At 36.9% G+C, this 21,112-nt stretch overlaps 1 protein-coding gene across 1 annotated transcript; it reads right to left on the bottom strand.

Moving 5' to 3' along the window:
• Positions 1-6,025: 6,025 nt before the first annotated feature.
• lrfn1 (leucine rich repeat and fibronectin type III domain containing 1) lies at positions 6,026-20,832 on the bottom strand. Its single transcript, XM_067366297.1, has 2 exons — positions 19,460-20,832; positions 6,026-6,896 (listed from the first exon to the last, which is right to left on the bottom strand). Exons 1-2 carry the CDS (start codon positions 20,830-20,832, stop codon positions 6,026-6,028), a joined length of 2,244 nt encoding a protein of 747 aa, XP_067222398.1.
• Positions 20,833-21,112: the final 280 nt, after the last annotated feature.

Raw genomic sequence — 21,112 nt, forward strand, 5'->3', positions numbered from 1 at the left:
GTGTTATAGAAAGGGTGAAACTGATTGGTTGGTTCTTGTCACATGACCTGCGGTGCACTTGCGGCATTCTGAAAAGTTGGGATTTTTTTCGGTGTAGAAGCGTCTGAAAAAAACTGATGCTCTATTGTTTACATTTAAAATAACAAACTTCAGCGTGCAAAAGATGCGACGTGAATGGCCACTTATACTGAATAATAATAATAATAAATATAGCTGCAATAAAGTAAAATGTAGTATTTCATATGCTTTACTGTAGTTAGTGGCAATTTTTTTCAGTTATAGCGCCACCATCAGGCGCAATCCCACCACTATTTTTTGTGTCTTCAATGTACCCATAAGTAAGATTCTAATTTGGTGATAATATCTCATTTAGGAGTTATAGACATGTATGAATACATGAAAATTGGCCCAATGAAAATAAGTCAACCACATCAAAAGTTATGAACATATGAATATTTGATTTCAAATGTCTCAGGCTCCTTCAGGGCATCGTGCTGATGACCCATACCGAGTTTCATAATGATACGCTAATGTGTAAAAAAAAAAAAAAAACAGCATTTTACTACAAAATGCAAAATGGCAGACGCCCAAAATGGCCGATATGGTAAAATTGGTCATCATTTAACTTGGCATGCTGTCCTGTATCTAACAAGACCAATTTTGGCCAAACCGTTCAGACGTTACAAGCACAATAGCCATTTTTGCTATTTCCGGACCAGTAGGTGGCACTATGCCGAAACGCAGCATGTAGGCTCAGGTCATGCTTGTAATGACAAGTTTGTTTAGAATACGATATAGCATTGCGGAGATAATTTGTCATGCTCTTCTTCAAATTTGTTTGTGTGTTACTCGAGAATGGTTGGGTTTATCAAAATGCTTTTGATAACTTTTTGCCAGTATATTCTGAAGATGATCTGATTTGAAAAGTTGGAGCAACCATCTAGAAGTTCAAAAAAGTTTTTTTTTTTTTTTTTTTTTTTTTTGGTAGGAAAATTTGGCAAGGGGAAAATTTTGAAAAAGTTGAAAAGAATTTTGTTTCCAACATGTATGGTTCAAAAGTTATTAGCGTAAACGTGACTGAGTGGTGGCGCTAAAGAGTTTGATCTAGAGACACCAAATTTGCTGAAGTTAATGCTGGGACTGTCCTCTATCAGTGTGCCAAATTTCATAACTTTTGCACATTCAATGCTTGCCCCCTAATAAAATAACTCTGGCAGAAATTATAGTGTAGGATCAGGGCTGGATTGGTTTACCGAAGCATTAAAGGATTAGTTCACTTTCAAATAAAATTTTCCTTATAATTTACTCACCTCCATTTCATCCAAGATGTTCATGTCTTTCTTTCATCAGTCGAAAAGAAATGAAGGTTTTTGATGAAAACATTCCAGGATTTTTCTCCTTATAGTGGACTTCAATAGACTTGAAACGGTTGAAGGTCAAAATGACAGTTTCAGTGCAAAAAGGGCTTTAAACGATACCAGACGAGGAATAAGAGTCTTATCTAGAGAAACCGAAAAAAATACAAATGTATATGCTTTATAAACACAAAATATCACCGTGCACGTGCTTCCGCTTTCCGTATTCTTCAAAACGCTTACGCTGTATGTCCTACACCTTCCCTACTCTACTTACGGAAAGAACGCGGCGGCAGTTTTGTTTTTTTCCGTAAGTAGAATAAGGAAGGTGTAGGACATACAGCGCAAGCTTTTTGAAGAATGCGGAAAGCAGAAGTACGTGCAAGGCGATATTTTGTGTTTATAAAGCATATACAGTTGTATTTGTTTTAAAAAAAATGACCGATCGTTTCACTAGATAAGACTCTTATTCCTCGTCTGGTATCATTTAAAGCCCTTTGAAGCTGCACTGAAACTGACATTTTGACCTTCAACCTTTTGGACTCCAGTGAAGTCCACTATAAGGAGAATAATCCTGGAAGGTTTTCATCAAAAACCTTAATTTCTTTTCAACTGAAGAAAGAAAGACATGAACATCTTGGATGACAAGGTGTGAGGAAAATTTTATTTAAAAGTGGATTAATCCTTCAACAGAAATGATCACAATACCATAATTAGACGTGGTATTTTTGGTTGCTTCGTTGCTTGCTGCATCCCATCATTACAAACACATTCAGCATGCGAGAAACGTGTGAATAAAATGTGCAATGACTGAAAACGGCAAGAACAAAAGACACAAACACCTCGTACAGTCAACCCACACAAAAAATTTAATCCCCTTTCGTGAGGCATAAATGCTCCAAACTTTAATATGCTAAACGTGGGGATCCGTGATGACAGTGGTTTTTAATGTAAAAACCGTACGCCAACACGCCAAATGTTTCGTAAAAAGCCATGTCACTTATGACTTACATATTTAGAACACATACACCGAGAGATTTTAATATACTTATATATGTATTTGTCGTTATTGGTCATGTCTTTTTCTTAGTTTCCTTTTTTTTTGTAATTGTTATTATTTTTTATCTAGACCAGCCAGATACAAAACCGATTTTTAGGATACAGTCACATCAGCACAAGACCGGTTTAGAAACAGTCCATCCTGCTGCGAATCGTCCTCATAGAAAATCCGGTCCGTTCTTCCTGAAAGAGCAAACGTTATTTGTATAGATCTATTTTTTTTATTTGTTATTGTTGTATAGACTGGTGCGATACGTATCCGTATATATCTCGTGTCTTCTGTGCAAAAGTCTTTGAAAAGTATTGGACATACACATTCACACACAGCGCTCACCTGGATGTTCACGAGTGTATCATCACCGCTTTTTTTTTTTTTTTTGGACAAATTCAGTCACTTCCTCCTTCTCCATTCTTGGCATCACATAGTAAACAAAAAGACTAACAAAAGAGACAGATTGCAACATTTCCCTAGCAGGACGGGATGTGTGTTTGTGACACAGCTAGCAGCATCCTCCGATGGTCGGTCTGTTAGATAAGGCACCGCTGCGTTACAGAAAAGGGCATGGTAACCGACTCTCTTTAGGACCGCAGGAGGAGGCAGGACAAGGTCAGACTGTGCTCTCAAATATGACACTGGACACGAGCTCCGTTCCAAACCCTAGTGAGCCGTCTACATAGGGAACACTCGAATTCGTGGCACACGTATAACACTGATCACAGACTCATCAAACAGATTGCAAACTAATTTCGACATTAGTATGTTGCAAGTTAACAGCACAGTGGTTCTCAAACATTTTTGTTAATTAAAAAAAAGCTGAAATAATATAAAATATAAATATTGGATGGAAAACTTAAAAAAAAAAAAAGTCGCTTAAAATAAGTTCAAACATAATTTACTGAAATAAAACTACAGTTCAAATAAAACGCTGTTAAAAATGTTCAGATATATTTTTTAAAAGCTGATAAAAATGACAAAAGCAAAACAGATAAATTTAATGTGATTTTAATTTTTTTAATGAAAAAAAAAATGAAAATATAAAAAATAATAGCTAATGCAAAAATTAACGATATCTCTAATAACTACTAGACGTGTCAACCCGATCTCACGGCAATTCGTACGTATTTTACAAGGTGGCTAATTCGTACAAATTCATACGACCTCACTCGTACGAATTCACACGTTTTTTGCTAAATCGTACGTATTTTACGAGTTTACAAATTCGTATGAATTCATACGAATGACCTACCCCAAACCCCACCCCTAAACCTAACCGTCACAGGGGTTTAGACAAATCGTACGAATTTGTACGAGTGAAGTCGTATGAATTCATACGAAATAGCCACCTCGTAAAATAAGTACGAATTGGTCGTGAGATAGCGTTGGACGTGTACATTTTCTGATGAACTGCACAACTACACAATGCCTCAAGTCAAAAAAGCTCACCCCCATGTCTCTACAATATTTTGAGAGGGATATGGGTGTTGTTTTATCATGATGCTAACATGATTAGCATGATTCATTTGTTTTTAGCAATATGCTAACATATTTAGCATGTTGCTAGCATCACGTTCACGTAATTAGCATGTTGTAAGCATGATGCTAACACGATTTACATGTTTCTAACCTTTTCAGCAAGATGCTGGTAAGTTTAACATTATGTTAACACAGTTAACATGTCATTACCATGATGCTAGCATGTTTTAACGCTTCATTAGATGTTGATAACATGCATTAACATGTTTTAGCATTTAGTTAGTCAATGCTAACACAATTAGCATAATGCTAACATGATTTACATGTTTTTTTAATCTTTTTTTAACAATATGCTAATAAGTTTAACATTGTGGTAACACTGTTAACATGTCATTAGCATTTTTTAATGCTTCTCTAGGTGTCGCAATCATGTGTTAACATGTTTTACCATGTTCTTAGCAGGTAGCTAGGCAAAGCTAACATGTTTTAACATGTTACAAACATGATACTAATGTCTCTTACCATTTTTAACAAGACACTAATACGTTTAACATTATGTTATCAAGGCTAACATGTCATTAGCATGATGCTAGCTTCACTGGATGTTGCTAGCATGTTTTTAGCATGTTTTAACATGTAGCTAGGCAATGCTAACATGATTACACTGTACACGTGAGCACCACGACGCATACATGCAGGAGCCGGCCAATACTGAGCCAATACTGCCTTCACTGCGTCAGCTGTGGAGGAGTCTTATAGGGTAGAGAATAAATCGTTGAATAAAATCATTATTTTTGTTTTGTTTTTGCACACAAAAAAACTTCATAATGTTAAGGTTGAACCACTGCAGTCACGTTGACTATTTTAACCATGTCTTTAGTCGCTTTCTGGACCTTGAATGTGGTAATTTTGTTGCTTTCTATTGGGGATAAAAAAAAAAAATCCTCTTGAATTTCATCAAAAATATCTTAATTTGTGTTCTGAAGATCTCACGGGTGTGGAACGACATGAGGGTGAGTAATTAATGACAGAAATTTCATTTTTGGGTGAACTAACCCTTTAAGACAGACTACTTTAAAGACTACTTGCCAGTCTGAGTCAAAAGAGGCTGCCCACTTGTCTCTACGATGTTCTGATCCAGAGATATCCCTCGCACCTTTTTTTTTTTGTGGAAGTCTATGAGGTGGTTGTTAGGGTGGTTAACACGATTTGTTGGCTGCTTTCCCGACTGAGTCAAATGAGCTCACCCTCAAGTCTCTACAACATTCTGACGTGGAGATATGACGCTGTGCAAACATCGTATCGCTTATAAAAGTCATAGCACACCTCTCCTCAATCATAATAATAAGATTGCAAGACAGTAATAGCGTGCTTTACTTTGCAAGCACAACTAATAACTGCATTTTAACATATCTGAACAATACTGCATAACGGAGAAGAAAATAGTAATGAATTATTGGTGCCAGGAACATAAAAGAATTAAAAAACACAATTTTGTATGATTGGTACATGAGCATAAAAAATAAAATAAAATCTTGTGTCACCACTTTTAATGTAAAACCACTTGAGAACCACTGAAATAATAAATATAAATAAAGTTTGGGTTTTTTTTATGCTTTTAAAAGAGTCTCTTCTGCTCACCACGGCTGCATTTTATTTGATCAAAAATACAGTAAAAATTGTGAAATATTATTATAATGTAAAACAGCTGTTTTCTTTGTGAATATATAGTAAAATGTAATTTATTCCTGTGATCAAAGCTGAATTTTCAGTCTTCAGTGTCACACGATCCTTCAGAAATCATTATAATATGCTGATTTGCTGCTCAAGAAACATTTATGATTATTATCAATGATTTTTTTTGGAAACTGTGATATATTTTATTTTTCAGGATTCTTTGATGAACAGCATGTTCAAAGGAAGAGGGATCTTTTGCAACATTATAAATGTCTTTACTGTCACTTTTGATCAATTTAACGCTTCCTCTAAATTTCTTTCAGGCTCACTAGGTTTCGGAGCAGAGCTCCCGTGTCGAGTTTCAGACTGTGTGTTACTGCAACAAAGTTAATAAGTAGACATGTCCAAACGTGTGTGTAGACGTGCCGTTAATGTCTGCACATGCGTGTAGTTCACTCGGTCACACCGTACTCTCCAACATCCACTCTGTGCTGCTGAACGTCACCCTCCGACTGCAGGGCGGCGACACGTCCGTGTTCAGCTGGGTGGTGGATTTGTGTCGGCGGGTTCGAGCCCGTCGCGGGTAACTGTGGCTCTGGAACAGAGCATAGTCTCCGTCGAAGGAGAAGCGGTGCCGAGTCCGGGCCAGTTCGCTGGGCAGGAGTCCCATGTTTGCCAGCGGCCCCTTCCGCGGGGATTCGGTCGGGCCGGCGCCGGGCCCGATCAGGCACAGGGACATGGTGGAGCCCGTGAGGCTGCTGTCCGTCTGCGTGTCGTCGGAGGGCGGCCCGCACAGACTGGCCCGCCGGGACGGCGGTGCTTTCTCAGAGCAGAGCGGCGGCAGCTCGACCTTCAGCTCCTCCTGAATCTCGTCCATCTTCAGGAGCACCAGTGCCTTGCAGTCCTTCCCGGCGGGCGACTCGGGACGCTCCTCGCTTTGCTGTGCCAGCTGCTTCGAGCCGGAACGACCCGGTCTGCTTCCGTTCGTCTGTGAATGCACGTGCACAGAAGAGTCTCCTTGTGCTTTTGTCTTTGCTGCGTCGGCCCCGCTGTAAGCCTTGTATCGGATCATGAGGATGATGATGAAGACGAGGACGGACGCCACGATGATCCCGCCGATGATGATGATCATGGTCCCGCCTAGGAACTGACTGGGGATGAAGCGGCACTGACCCGCCTCCACCACCGTGTGGAACTGAACGCAGCCCACCACTCGCGTGGCCGTCAGAGACGTGATGCCGTCGTCGTACACGGCCAACACGCACAGCTCGTACTCTCGACCCGCCGCCAGATCGTTTATCTTAAACGTCTTACTCGCCGAGGGAATCATCCTGCACAGAGAAACACCAGAAAACACCACAGGAAGACATTTTACAAAAGAGTCATTCAGACAAATTAACTGAAATTTTGTAGTTCAAATAGGAACTACAATAATAATGTAGGAACCATTTGTTTCAGTTTATGTAGTTTTTTTCTTTCACGCCACTAGATGGCGCACAATGTATTTATGTTGTCTAGTCACTTTTTGACCGTCATCGTAAGGGACTTGAGTTTTTGTTTTCTTTTTTTCTTTACTGTTTGTTGCTGTTTGCATTGAGCAAAGTGACAATAAACGGATTGGAATATCCAACTTTAATTTTCTAAGGTATTGACATTTTATCTATTCAAGAACCGTGTCAAAAACTAAGATCTTTAAAATTGGACAATCGCGCGCCTACAAATAATATTATATATATATATATATATATGGCAATAAAAAGTTATAAATATGTAACAAAAACATAAAATTATAAACAGGGATTCAAATGAATGAGTGAATCGTTGTTTTGAACCTCTTTATGTTTTGAAAATGTTCATATGAATAAACCACCCGAATGAACTGATTCACTATAATGAATCAGACTTCCTAATGCTTCATTTGAGAGAGAGAGAATAATAAAAATTTAATAAGATAATGCTAATAAACATATATAACATATATAAACATGTAACAAAAACAATTACTAAAAATTAAACTAAAATTAAAATGAAAATATAAGCTAATTCAAAATATGAATTATTAACAATATATAAGTATTAGCTGAAAAACTTAATCAAAACTATAAAATGTTGCCTTTGCCACTAACTGAAAGAAGATTAAGTTGAAATAATAATTAAACTGAAATTAAAAAAATAAACTATTTTAAAATATAAAAAAATGTAAAAATGACAAAAAAAATTAAACTTTTAAAAACTATTAAACTAAACTATAAAAAAAAACTAAAATTAAAATAAAAACTGAAAATGTAAAATTTAATTAAAAAATGATAAACTAAAAATGAATCAAAAACCTATTGATGAACAGCAACATTTAAAATAAATGATTAAATAAATTAAAATAAATTTTATATAATTTTCTGCATTTCTACAAAAAGGAACTCCTAAAATGCAGCACAGGGAATCAACTGAATCAGTGAATTGTTCTGAAGCTGTTCATTTGAATAAACCACCCAAATGAAGTGATTCAGCCTTCCTCATGCTTCATTTGAGAGAAAGAGAAAGGCATTTTTATGTGTGCAAAACAAAAGTCTCATTCATCAAACATGAGCAGAATGAATCATTCATAAAACCATTATTTTGTAAATTGTTGCATTCATTTCACTGTAATGATTTACATAATAGGTTTACAAATGATTTACACAGAAATGTGTTCATGAATATCACCCAATCTTACAAAATCAGCCGTGTAGCGTTTTGTGATGCTACACCTCTAATCGCTGGAACAAGTAGCCCGTTGTTATGAAACGAGCTGCGATATTGTCACAACTGCTGACAAATATAGTTAGTTACAACCCAATGCTGTCTATCAGTGAACGTGTGTATGCATGCGTCAGGCTTTTGTATTTGTTTATATTTCAAAATGTTTTCCAGATCAATTTTGACGTGTCACATTTGATTGTGAAAATGAACCGGCTCACATTCGCTTGTTATGAGCTCTTCGTCTTTCATCATTTCGAGTGGTTCTGTTGTTCTCCCGTTTGGGAGCTGTGTGGTAGTATTTCCTCAGTCCTCAGTTTGGGATCAGAGCCAGGGTGAGACTTAAACAACAAGCTCTAAATGAAACGTCTTGTTGGATTTACGCCTCTCTCCACCTCAGATCCCAGCACTGTTCTGCTGTCTGATTGGTTGCTCTGAAATGGGATATTTTCAGTGGCTGATGATGCATGAGACTGTCTCGGGGGTCATGGGTCACCGTGACAAACCGCTCTGTCATCACTGGTGATGTACTTTCAGTCACAGGTCAGAGGCTAAGATGTGGGGAAGATGAGATGGACATTCATTGATAGAGACCTCACTGCGTGACAGAGCGAGAAGGACAGAAGAATTATGGGTATGAGAAGGAAACAGTGACCTGACTATTGCTCACCTCACGGTTAGATTCAGAAAAAATTACTTTTATATTTCTGTTTAGAAGGTTTTTATGGATGCTGGTATGAATTTAACAATAATTAAATTAGCATTTAGTTCAGTTGTTCTTCAAAAGGTCTAAACAACTACTAAAAAACTCTTAAAATTACAATCTGTGACAAAATAAAAGTATTTGTAAAATTAAAGTGGGTTACATATGATATATATATATATATATATATATATATATATATATATATATATATATATATATATATATATATATGAAGAGTTTGGTTCCAAAACGCGATTAGTGCCATTTTCAAAAAATTGAGTTTCTGCCAAAATCAGTATTGTATCTGGTCGGTATTGAAAAGTCATTTATTAATTTTGTGCAAAATGCGATATCCGTCGTGTTATTCTGTCATGTTTTCTCCCTTTCTTTCCAAAACACAACAAACGTCAGTCTCCTTTTTCTGCAGGACGCGATATATCCGCTCAACCAATCACAGCGCACCATTCCACCCACTGTAAACATTGAAGGCTTTTTTAAAGACGTTTTTAATACCAATGCACTTGGCAAATGTGTTTATTTCACCATGCGGTGGCACCATATACACTTTAATCAGTAATGACAAATAATTCATAACATTAACAATAGGGGTGTGATGAGATCTCGTGTTACGAGATCTCGTGAGACTAAAATGTGACGAGATTTCTCGTTGAGGCGAAAAATAGTCTCGTGATGTTGCCATGACAGAGTGTTAGGATGATTAGGAAAGAATATGCCACCGCTATGTTTACATTACACCTCTATTGTTGTTTTGTTTTGCTTTGTATTTAAATAAAAAACATTTAATTCAGTTGGATAACAGTCGCCACCGCTCCATATTTACGGAGTTACGCACGATCGCTGAAAGTGAAAGTAAACACGAGGGCGATTTCAATACCCCGCATTTTGGAAAGCGGCTCCCTGATGAATACAAATATCTCTCAATATGAAAGCTGTTTTAGGCTGGGCAGTGCAGTTGTAACCATCTCTCAGCTCTGTATCAAAGAAACATTTGGTCTTATTTGCACTTTGAATATTGAGAGAGTGTGATTATGGTTGCACTTATTGTAAAGTGTTACCATAAAAACGAATAACAGTTTTCTCTTAATCTTATTAAGCACAAACAATAAGGTTTCATTTGTTAACATTAGTTAATGCACTGTGAACAATGAATGACTATTTTTATTAAATAATATTAACAAAGATTAATAAATGCTGTAGCAAATATATTGCTCATTGTTAGTTGATGTTGGTTAATACATTAATATTAATAAATGAAACCTTATTGTAAAGTGTTAACATTTTCATTTATACTGTTTTATTTCTATGATCAGTTTGAGGAAAGGAGTTCAGTTAGGAGGTCAAAAGTTGTAGAAGCTCATAAATCATGTACAGTAAGATCTGAAGAGACTGAAATCATACAGAAGAGAAGTCAGTCAGTTGAGTTTGTGTCAAAACCTTTTACAGTGCTTGAGTGTTGTTGTCTTTTACTGCATATGATAACTCATACTCAGAAAGTAGAACTGAAATGACATTCATTACAAGATGATTAGTTAAAACATTTCAAATACACCTGCAGAACATTTTTTTCTAGTCATGTATTTCGCCATTGAGGATTTCTTAAAAATAGCATGTAAAAATCTTGTCTCGTCTCGTGAGCCTCCTGTCTCGTCACACAACTAATTAACAAGATGATCCGTTGAATTAATTTTGGGGAGCGACGGCTGAATGTATTTTTAGTAAAATGCCTGTATATAAAATAAATATTGGCAAAGCTTAGACTCTGTCATATATATGTGAATCAATTTACTTTGTTGTGTATTTTCAATTTGACTTTTATATTGATGGATTAATTGCATTTTGAAAAAAAAAAAAAAGTGTCATGGATTTATTGCATTTTGGGGAAAAAATAATAATAAGTTTTTATAATAAACTTTTTAAAATCAAAATTTATCCAAAAGATGCTATGTGAAAGTTTGTGAAAGTTTGAAACAGAAAATAGTGGTTTTCATCTTGCCACTTTCTTTGTAAAGAAAACACCTTTTTACTCAAATTAATCAAAATGGAGTTATTGCGTTTTGGAACCATATATATATATATATATTTAAAACCAGTACAGTCCCAAAATTATTAACTGTGCACATTGACTGTAACTGAATATTGTCATGTAGATGTCTTCAGGTTAGGACTCTAATAAAACATGTGAAATTTGGGGCAGATCGGACATTGTTTGTCTGAGTTACAACAACTTCCTGTTTCATGGCGAAACATCAGACCGCCACAGACACGCCCTTCAGTGAAAACTTTAGATCTTCACAATTTAACGTCTCAAAGGCCTTTAGATTAGATTGACCAAATATGACATTGATCTGATTAAAGCTCTAGGAGGAGTTTGTTAAAGTACAACGTCTGGAAATGGCATAAACTGCAAAAAATTTGCAGAGAAAACTGAAAATATCTCCCTTCCTGTTGGGTTTTCAGATTTTGCAGCAGGGCTTTTTTGTAGGTATTGAGCTGTTACATCTGTCTACTGAATTTCATACTTGTATGTGAATCGTAGCGTGAAGGGCGCTTAATTGAAATTTTGTAGGTGCCGCTATCGAGCCATTTTGCCACATGTAATTCTGAAACTCATATCAGACATAAATGTTCACCTCCTCTGATACATGTGTAAAGTTTCATGAGTTTTTGAGCATGTTTATGCCCTCAAAAAAGCAATTCATTTCGGAGAAGAAGAAGAATTGGTCAAGCATAATAATCCATGTTATTCATGTTTACATTTGTACCATAATACTTTAGAGTTTGATTGGACACAACCTTTCCTATTGTTATTTTTTGCATTTCCACAGCTTTTTCCCTGCTGATTGAATCAGAACACACCAGAAACTCCTTTTTTTCACCAGCCGCCCCTTGATAACCACTGATTTAGCAGACACTTTTACCTGTTATCTCTCGTTCTGTTCAAACATCCGCTTGTGTTTTGCTCAAGGTTTACAGACTGTATTAATGTTCTCCTACATAGAGCCTCAGTAAACAGATGTCTCTGCTGCCTGATACCCTGCTAATATTGAGATTCTCCTGATAAATATCTGCTCCAACAGGTGTCTCCTCGTCCTGCTGACATTTACTTAGCATGTCCACTCCGGCTAACCACTGAAATTAGCCAACCATTCTCAGATCATTTTGCTGGCAAAAACATCTTTCTCCATAAAAAGTAAGTAAAAAATTCAAGATATTACAGTGGATATTTCTTCATTTTTATGGACTACAGCTCCCATGATCCTGTAGTGACAGCTAACCACTGCTTTTAGGGATATATTCAGTAATTATATATATATATATACATGTGTGTGTGTGGAAAGAGTTTATGTATACAATGCTTGACATTAAAGGATTAGTTCACTTTCAAATGAAAATGAGCCCAAGCTTTGCTCACCCTCAAGCCATCCTAGGTGTATATGACTTTATCTATATATGAAATTATCACAATATAATATTTCATATTGATTGGTATCGTTAATTATTGAACAAATTTTAATAACTTTTTTTTTGCATTACAGTACTGATAATTTAGAGGGTAAAATGAGCTTAATTATCTTGAAAATTATGCCACAATACAAAAAAGCCCTGCATGTACATTTAGCTCAGTCTGATTAGTTGCAGAAGTTTTTATCATTAATGTTCAATTTGAAAACAACCCAGGCAGCGACACACGGTTAACATCTTCGGTTTGATTTCTCCAAAATGTGGAGATAAAGATATCATCAGAGGAATTGGACTTTGACGCCTGCGAGTGCCATTTAGAGTGGGTCTGAGCAGTTTACGAGATGGAAATCAATTCTCAGTTCAAATATCAACTCACTGCGCTGTTTGCTTGCATGTTTTTTTCAGCTAAGAAACTGACGTCCGCTTTAGAGGTGTATAGGTCTCCTGAATCAGAATGAACTGCAGTCGGCCCATGTTTGCTCTCGTTGGCCGCCTCGACCGCGTCTGGACGATATCCTAATGTCCTTCTGACACAGATGCTGAGGAAATTACATCAGTCCCCAGGCCTGCTTCTCATCAGACATTGACGAGCAATTAGAGACTCAATTAGCACATATTTTACAGTAGTGATTCAGGGTGCTGTCTTCACATTGTCTGATTGTTTAAATAGAACTGTGAATCTCATGAAAAATGGTCAAAAAATTAGTCCTGCTCATATTTAACTTAACTCTAGCAGTTCACAAAGCTTACGCTGTGTCCTACGCCTTCCCTATTCAACTTACGGAAAAAGTGTAAACTAACTCCAGTTTACACTTTCTTCGTAACTTCAATGGGGAAGCGAGATATTTTACTTCATAACTTGTTAAAATATGGATTTTTTTTTTTTTTTTACACAAACACACAAAAACTTAACCCCCCGGAGCCGTATGGAGCACATGTTTATGATGGATGGATGTGGATGGCGACACTTTCTTCAGCTCATACTCATTGAACCCTATCACTGCCATTATAAAGCTCAGATGCGTCGGGATATTTCTTAATATTTTTTTGATTGTGTTCATCAGAAAGAAGAAAGTCATATAGACATAGGATGGCTTGAGCTAATTTTCATTTCAAAGTGAACTAATCCTTTAAGGGAAATCATCTTGTCTCAAATACAAATTTGACTGTTAAATGATAAAGAATGAATTTTGTATTTATTGCATTGCATATTGTATGTTCAGGGATGACAGATAAGCAGATATGCTATTTATGAACATGTCAAAATACTATAGTAATTTATAGTAAATACTATAGTGTTTTTTAACCATACTATTGTAAAGTAGGCCTACTTGAATTAATTTGTTGTGGCAATTCTATAGTTTCTGTGGTAATATAACAACTATAGTAATATAAACAAATTACTTCACACAATACTGTATTTTTCAGTTTTCTAGGGTATATTAAACAACAATACACTACAGTTTACTGTAGTAAAAACTAAAGTATACTACAGTATGTATAACAGTTTTTCAGTTTACTATAGTTAATACTACAGTATGCTTGAGCATTCATTAACAAAGTGTTGTAAATATTATAATTTACAGTATACTACAATTTACTATAGTATGGTTCAAAAACACTATAGCATTTACTATATAAATAGTAATGTAGTGGATGTAACTTTTGATGAAAAAAAAAAAAAAATAGTGAAGGCCACTGCATTACAGTAATGAAAATCTGTGCACATAAAATGCTGGGTTAATAACAACCATTTCTGGGTTATTTGGCAACACAGCGCCGGGTAAATATCTGGCAAAACACATGCTGGGTTATTTTGACCCAGCTTTTTATACATTAACCCACTTGTTGGGTTGTTTTCTGACATAGTGCTGGGTCAGTCAACCTGATTTCAAAGGGTTTTCATTTTAAATCATAAATGCAGTTGTATATATAGGACAGGAATAGTTCATATACAATATTTTTTATTCAATGGCAAGTCTTTTTTTTTTACATTCATAAAATACTCAAAAACATTTAGCAAACATTTTAGGACTTGACAGGAGCAGCCAATGGAATCTGTGGGAAGAAAACTGCTATCAGTAGGCTGTTCCAGTTCAGTAAATGACAGTCTTATATTCATGTTTGAAAAGATACATCAAAAACAGCTTTACCTTGTGCCATTTCGTCTCAGACATTTACGTTTCAACCCGTCAAACGCAGAGCACGACCACAGCAGCGATGCTACCGCTAGTCAGTGAAGCGCATGGCAACTTTGTTACGCAAGACAGTGATGCCTGGCTGGCGCTGGCGCGTCACTCACTTTGTGAGTGTTTGTGGAAGGTTAGCGCTCCAAGCAGACGTTAGCTGCGATGTACATGTAAACAAAAAAGGTCAAATGTGAGTCTACAGACATTTTCCTGTTTGTACAGTAATAATTTGATAGAAATGCAATGTACAGTAATACAAACCTTAATTTCATTCAGGAGGTTTCCTCTCAGAACAGAACACAAAATGACCAGTATTAACCGGTTTGGCACAGATACCCAACATTGGGTCGGTATGTGAGGGGGTTCATTATTTGTATTGACATTAAAAATGACCCAGCAGCCGAGTTACAGAAAAAATACCCAGCACCTGGGTACAAATATTAAAAAAAATAACCCAATATAATGACCCAACAGGCTGAAACCAGTGTATGGGTTAAAAAAAAATAACCCAGCATTTTGTTCTTAAAGGATTAGTCCACTTTTAAATAAAATGTTCCTGATAATTTACTCATCTCCATGTCATCCAAGATGTTCATGTCTTTCTTTCTTCAGTTGAAAAGAAATGAAGGTTTTTGATGAAAACATTCCAGGATTTTTCTCCTTATAGTGGACTTCACTGGACTCCAGACAGGTGAAACAAGGTTATTATAGTTTTGCTTTTTTAAATTAGTTTTTATTTTAATATCGTTTTCAATTTTGCTTTAAATTTAAGTTTAGTTTTAGTGAGTTTCATGAATGGTTTTGTTAGTTTTTATTTTGCAAACACATTTCTATTTAGTTTTTATTTTATTTAGTTTCAGTTATAGTTTTAGTAATTGTAGTTTAGCAGCGAACAGAATAATTCCAGTGTCGACCAAAGAAAGCAAAGCAAGACATTTATTTTCAGCAAAATGTAATGTTTGCACAGTTTACAGTTAACTCTTGATAAAAATAACAAGGGTTTGAGATGCAAAAAAGAACCAAACAAATGCACCTTAAATTTACATAATACATGATCAACATGCATATGAACAAACATACATATTAAAGATTAAATCTTTTTGAGTTTGTGTGTATGTGACCCTCGTTGACTTCATCATTACCGATGGTAGTCTTCTTTTCCGAATCTTTCGCCATGAAGGATTTGTATTCTTCACGATGGTTGGTTTGCAAATGTACTTTAAGGTTTGTGGGATTTTTCCCCTTAATTTCAACACCAAAAAGTGTATTATTCAGCATGACAATGCATTTGCTTTTTCCTGTTTCGGAATTAAATTCGAAATTGTCCCAAACAGGGCTCTGTCGTTTCCTACCCCCTGCCATCGTTCATGTCTGTCGTATTTATCAGTTAACTGATGTTGCTACCAGCCTCAGCTAACCTCACATGCATAAAGCGCCATCTACAGGTAAATGTATTATACAGCCTGTTTGGTTTTAAACCACGTCAGATTTTCCGCCACGGGATGAGAGCTTATTAATTACGAAAACTAATACTTATTTTTGATAATTATTATTTTATTTCAGTTAGTTTTTCAATAACTGTTGCTAGTTTCATTTAGTTTTAGTTTTTCATTTATTATGAATTTTACATTTTATTTCAGTTAACGAAAATGTTTTTTAACTGATTCTTAGTTTCAGTTTTCGTTTACGAAAATAACCTTGGGGTGAAGGTCAAAATGTTTCAGTGCAGCTTCAAAGGGCTTTAAATGATACCAGACGAGGAATAAGAGTCTGATCTAGTGAAACCATCGGTCATCTTCGAAAAAAATACAACTGTATATGCTTTATAAACACAAATGATCGCCTTGCACGTGCTTTCGCCTTCCGCATTCTTCAAAAAGCTTACGCTGTATGTCCTACGTCTTCCCTATTCTACTTACGGAAAAAAGCGAAACTTGCACTGCGTTCATTCTGTAAGTAGAATAGGAAAGTACGTGCAAGGCGATCATTTGTGTTTATAAAGCATATACAGTTTTTTTCGAAAATGAGCAATGGTTTCACTAGATCAGACTATTATTCCTCGTCTGGGATCATGTAGAGCTCTTTGAAGCTGCACTGAAACTGACATTTGGACCTTCAACCGTTTGAGCTCCGCTGAAGTCCACTATATGGAGAAAAATCCTGGAATGTTTTCATCAAAAACCTTCATTTCTTTTCGACTGAAGAAAAAAAGACATGAACATCTTGGATGACATGGAGGTGAGTAAATTATCAGGAAATTTTATTTAAAAGTGAATTAATCCTTTAATTGTCTTGGAAATAAAGTCAATAATAAGATACGTAAGTTAGATATATAAATGTAGCTGGACATTTCTTTGAGAGATTTACCCAGGAGTGTCAGTCTAATCTAACTTACTGCCATTTTCCAACACAGATGCGTCTGACCGGTTCAATATCAGATTAATCTGGGCTTTCAACATGGACTGCGTCTGACCTTTAAACCTCATCGTGAGATATCCGCCTCATTGTTGGTTAAAGTTTGGTTCTTTATTGAGCGTCTTTGGGGTTATCAATAATTCAGCTGATCTTTAAACCACCTGTTATTATGTAAATTCGCTCCGATTGCACGATACGAGTGTCTGTGTCAAACTTCAGATCCCTGTGGTTGATTTCATTCACAGAAGCGCCATGGTCTGTCGTGACCTCCGACGAATCGCCCACTCCAACCTCGGCTCAGAAACACAAAAGCTGTTTAACGCTAAACGTGTCGCAATAAACCAGAGGCAATTTCACGGCTTCCTCTGTAAATTACTGTTTGCCCTTGAAAGCAGTCATCAGTAGTTGCTTGTTTCCGCCTTATTCACATTCTGATTGTTTTCCCATTTTTATCGAAAAGGGAAAAGCCATTTTAATTTGAAGCTTTGTCAGTGTCTAATGATGGCCTAATGCGGCTTTGTTGTGTGTTTCGGTACTTAGTAAGATAAAGGTGTTGTGTTTAAAAGCGCGACGGCTCTCAGCAGATGCATATTCTTCCAGATCATTCTAGCATAATGCGCTTGTTGCCTGCAGTGAGGCTCTGCGAGCAGCAATAAATGTCAGAAGTGTTTTACCGCTCGCTAGCTGTGCGGCCGTCGCAGACATTAAATTCCATTATGTCGTCTCATGCGCCAACCGCAGGTCTGCTGTCGGAGGGAAGAGGGTGAATACTGTACACATCACTGAATCACAGAGACGGGCTGAGCCACCTACCGACCTACTGGACACAAGTTTGGAATAATTAAGATGTTTTCATCCATCCATCCATCCATATATATTCATTCATTCATCATCCATCCATCCATCTATATTCATTCATCCATCTTCATCCATCCATCCATCCATCCATCCATCCATCCATCCATCCATCCATCCATCCATATTCATCATCCATCCATCTATATTCATCATCCATCTTCATCCATCCATCCATATTCATCCATCCATCCATCTATATTCATTCATCCATCTTCATCCATCCATCCATCCATCCATCCATCCATCCATCCATCCATCCATCCATATTCATCATCCATCCATCTATATTCATCATCCATATTCATCCATCCATCCATCTATATTCATCATCCATCGTCATCCATCCATCCATGCACCTGGTCAATATCAACATAATCTCGGCTTTTAACAGTTATCACATCTGAACTGTAAACCTTCGAGAGTCTTTCAGTAATTCAGCTGATCTTCAAACAATCTGTTATTATGCAAATTTGCTCCAGTTTAGTGTCAACTATTGGCTGATTCAATTCACCGATGGAGATCTGTGAACACAATAATATTTTTTATCTTTAAAAAAAAAAAAAAATTCTAAAGAAAAAAAAAAGTAAATAAGTTATACATATATAATTATAATATTTATTTGTTATAATTGTAATAAAATTATCTTATAGTAATAATGATGACTAAATTATATATATATATATAGATATATACATATATATATATGTATATATATTTATATATATATATATATATATATATATATATATATATATATATATATATATATATATATATATATATGTATATATATATATATATATATATATATATATATATATATATATATATATATATATATGTATATATGTGTGTGTGTGTGTGTGTGTGTGCATTATATATTTTTAAATAAAGCAGACATATACACATATCAAAAATAATAATTTTAATATTTTAATTGTGATAAAATTACTAAATTAATAATTATTTAAATTATTGTAATTATCATAGAATATATTTTACAATATATTTATATTATAATAATTATATTACATTCATATAAATATATATTAAAATATAATTAATATATTTAAGATTTTTAAATTTAATTTATAAATTAATAATTAGGTTATATTAAATTTAATTATAAAGATCTTAATTATTATTATTATTATAATTATTATTAAGATCTTCAATAATTTTTAATAATAAGGTTTATTATTATAAAAATAAAGATCTTTCCATTTTTATGAAGAATAGGAATCATGATGTCTGTTATCTGAGATCTGTTCTGTCTGTCATTCTATCTCTCTAGCTCTATTTGGTTTTGTCTGGAAAGCTGGTTGCATAGGATTCAGCAGTGGCTTTTAATCCAAAATGACTTGATAGATTAGACAGCTCACTAATTGCCGTCTGGAGTATCCTGAGGTTAAGTGCTTCAGTTAAAGGCACAATAGGGGATCTCAGCAGCTGTCCATTTCATTAGTCACGTCTGTTTTTATGTATCATAAAAGATGAGCTTTTTTACCTGTACACCAGGGTGTCGTCTACGGTGCTGTTGTACTGGATCTGATACATTCGAATCCCGGGAATATGGCGTTCTGAGGGCCAGTGGATCACGGCGGAGTTGGCGGTCAGGTTTTCGACCACCACCCTCTTGTTCTGCGGCTTGGTGTCGTTGCTGCCAGATTTGGTGGATGTGGTGATGTCAGAGAGCCCCGGATCCGCCTCCCTCATGTGACCCGTGTTGTTGACAAACAGCGGCAGCGGGATCATGTTAACCTCGACGGCAGCTGTGGCGATTCCGGCCGCATTGGAGGCAACGCAGTTGAAGGCGCCGCTGTCCTTCAGCGTGGTGATCAGGATGTCCAGAGTGCCGTTGTCGTACAGGATGGTGCGGGAATTGTTGTGCACTAACTTGCCGTCGGGAAAGCGCCAGTGTATGGCAGGATCGGGATCCCCCATTGCCTTGCACTTCAGGGTGACACCCTGACCCTCCATGACGTAGGGTTTGGTGACCTGGTGCTTGGTGATGAGCGGCGGCTCACAGATGAACTCTTCCTCCTGGATGGACCAGAAATACTTGTCCATCAGGTGCTCTGGTGAAGCGCAGGTCTCCAGATCATCCTCCCTCGTCAAGCGACGAAGCCAGAGCAACTCGCAGTTACAGTGGAGAGGGTTTCCACCGAAACTCACGGTCAGCTTGGAGGAGCTGGACGTCTTGGGGTCCGACAGCACTTGCGCGTGCTGGAACAGCGTGTCCGGAGGCAGCGTCTGCAGACGGTTCGACGTCATATCCAGCCGCACCAGCTTGGTGAGGAGCGTGAAGGTCCCGACGTCGATGTGGTCGATGAGATTGTGGTCCAGCGTTAACGTGTTGATGTTGGTCATCCTGGCGATCGCCTCCCATGGTAACGTCCTCAGGTTGTTGTAGGACAAATCCAAGTCCTCGATGGTGGACACAAACTCGTCAAAGGAGGACAGCTCGACGTGGTGTATCTGATTATTGCCCAGTATAAGGTGTCTCAGGTTGATCAAACCCTTCAGCTGGTCGCTGTTAATGACAGTCAGCCGGTTTCCATCCATGTGCAACGCTCTGAGGGATTTTAAACCCACAAAGGCGTGGGGAGCAATCTGGCTGATGGTGTTGCGTGACAGCGTGAGATGCACCAGGCTCGTCATGTTCAGAAAGTCTTTTCTGCGGACAGCCGTGATGAAGTTGTCGGTCAGCCGGAGCTCCACGGTCTTGCGGTCGATGGTCGGCGGCACGAACAGCAGTCCGGTCTTGGCGCAGAGGAGTGTGAGCGTGGGTGAGATGGTCTGACAGATGCAGCGACCCGGGCAATGCTGAGCCTTCACCAGCGCGCCGAACACTAGCACATAAAACACCAGCCTCTCCATAATTCATCAGCTTCCTGGTCCTGCAGAAACACAGAATGGAGACATCAGGATTCACACTTAACACACACATGCTTGTGAGGCAGGACTGCAGTATTTAATTTTATCCATTGTGAATGGATTGGATGGTTATAAACTGTCTCTATATGGAAAGTGGAGGGATTGATGACATCAGCTGGGAAGGAAAGTCAAGATACCAATTACCATTTGATGAAAATAATCTGAAGATAAACATTTTTTCTTTTAGAAAACCATGCACTGGAGAGAACATGTATTAAGAAAG

The sequence above is a fragment of the Chanodichthys erythropterus genome, chromosome 17 (genome assembly GCF_024489055.1).
Source record: "Chanodichthys erythropterus isolate Z2021 chromosome 17, ASM2448905v1, whole genome shotgun sequence".
Lineage (NCBI taxonomy): Eukaryota > Metazoa > Chordata > Actinopteri > Cypriniformes > Xenocyprididae > Chanodichthys > Chanodichthys erythropterus.

Bases quoted from the DNA above. Each gene is read 5' to 3' on its own strand.
- lrfn1 (XM_067366297.1), bottom strand. From the start codon at position 20,832: ATGGAGAGGCTGGTGTTTTATGTGCTAGTGTTCGGCGCGCTGGTGAAG. The intron at 6,897-19,459 runs GTAAAAAAGCTC...TTCTCTGTGCAG, and splicing joins GACGACACCCTGGTGTACAG to GATGATTCCCTCGGCGAGTA.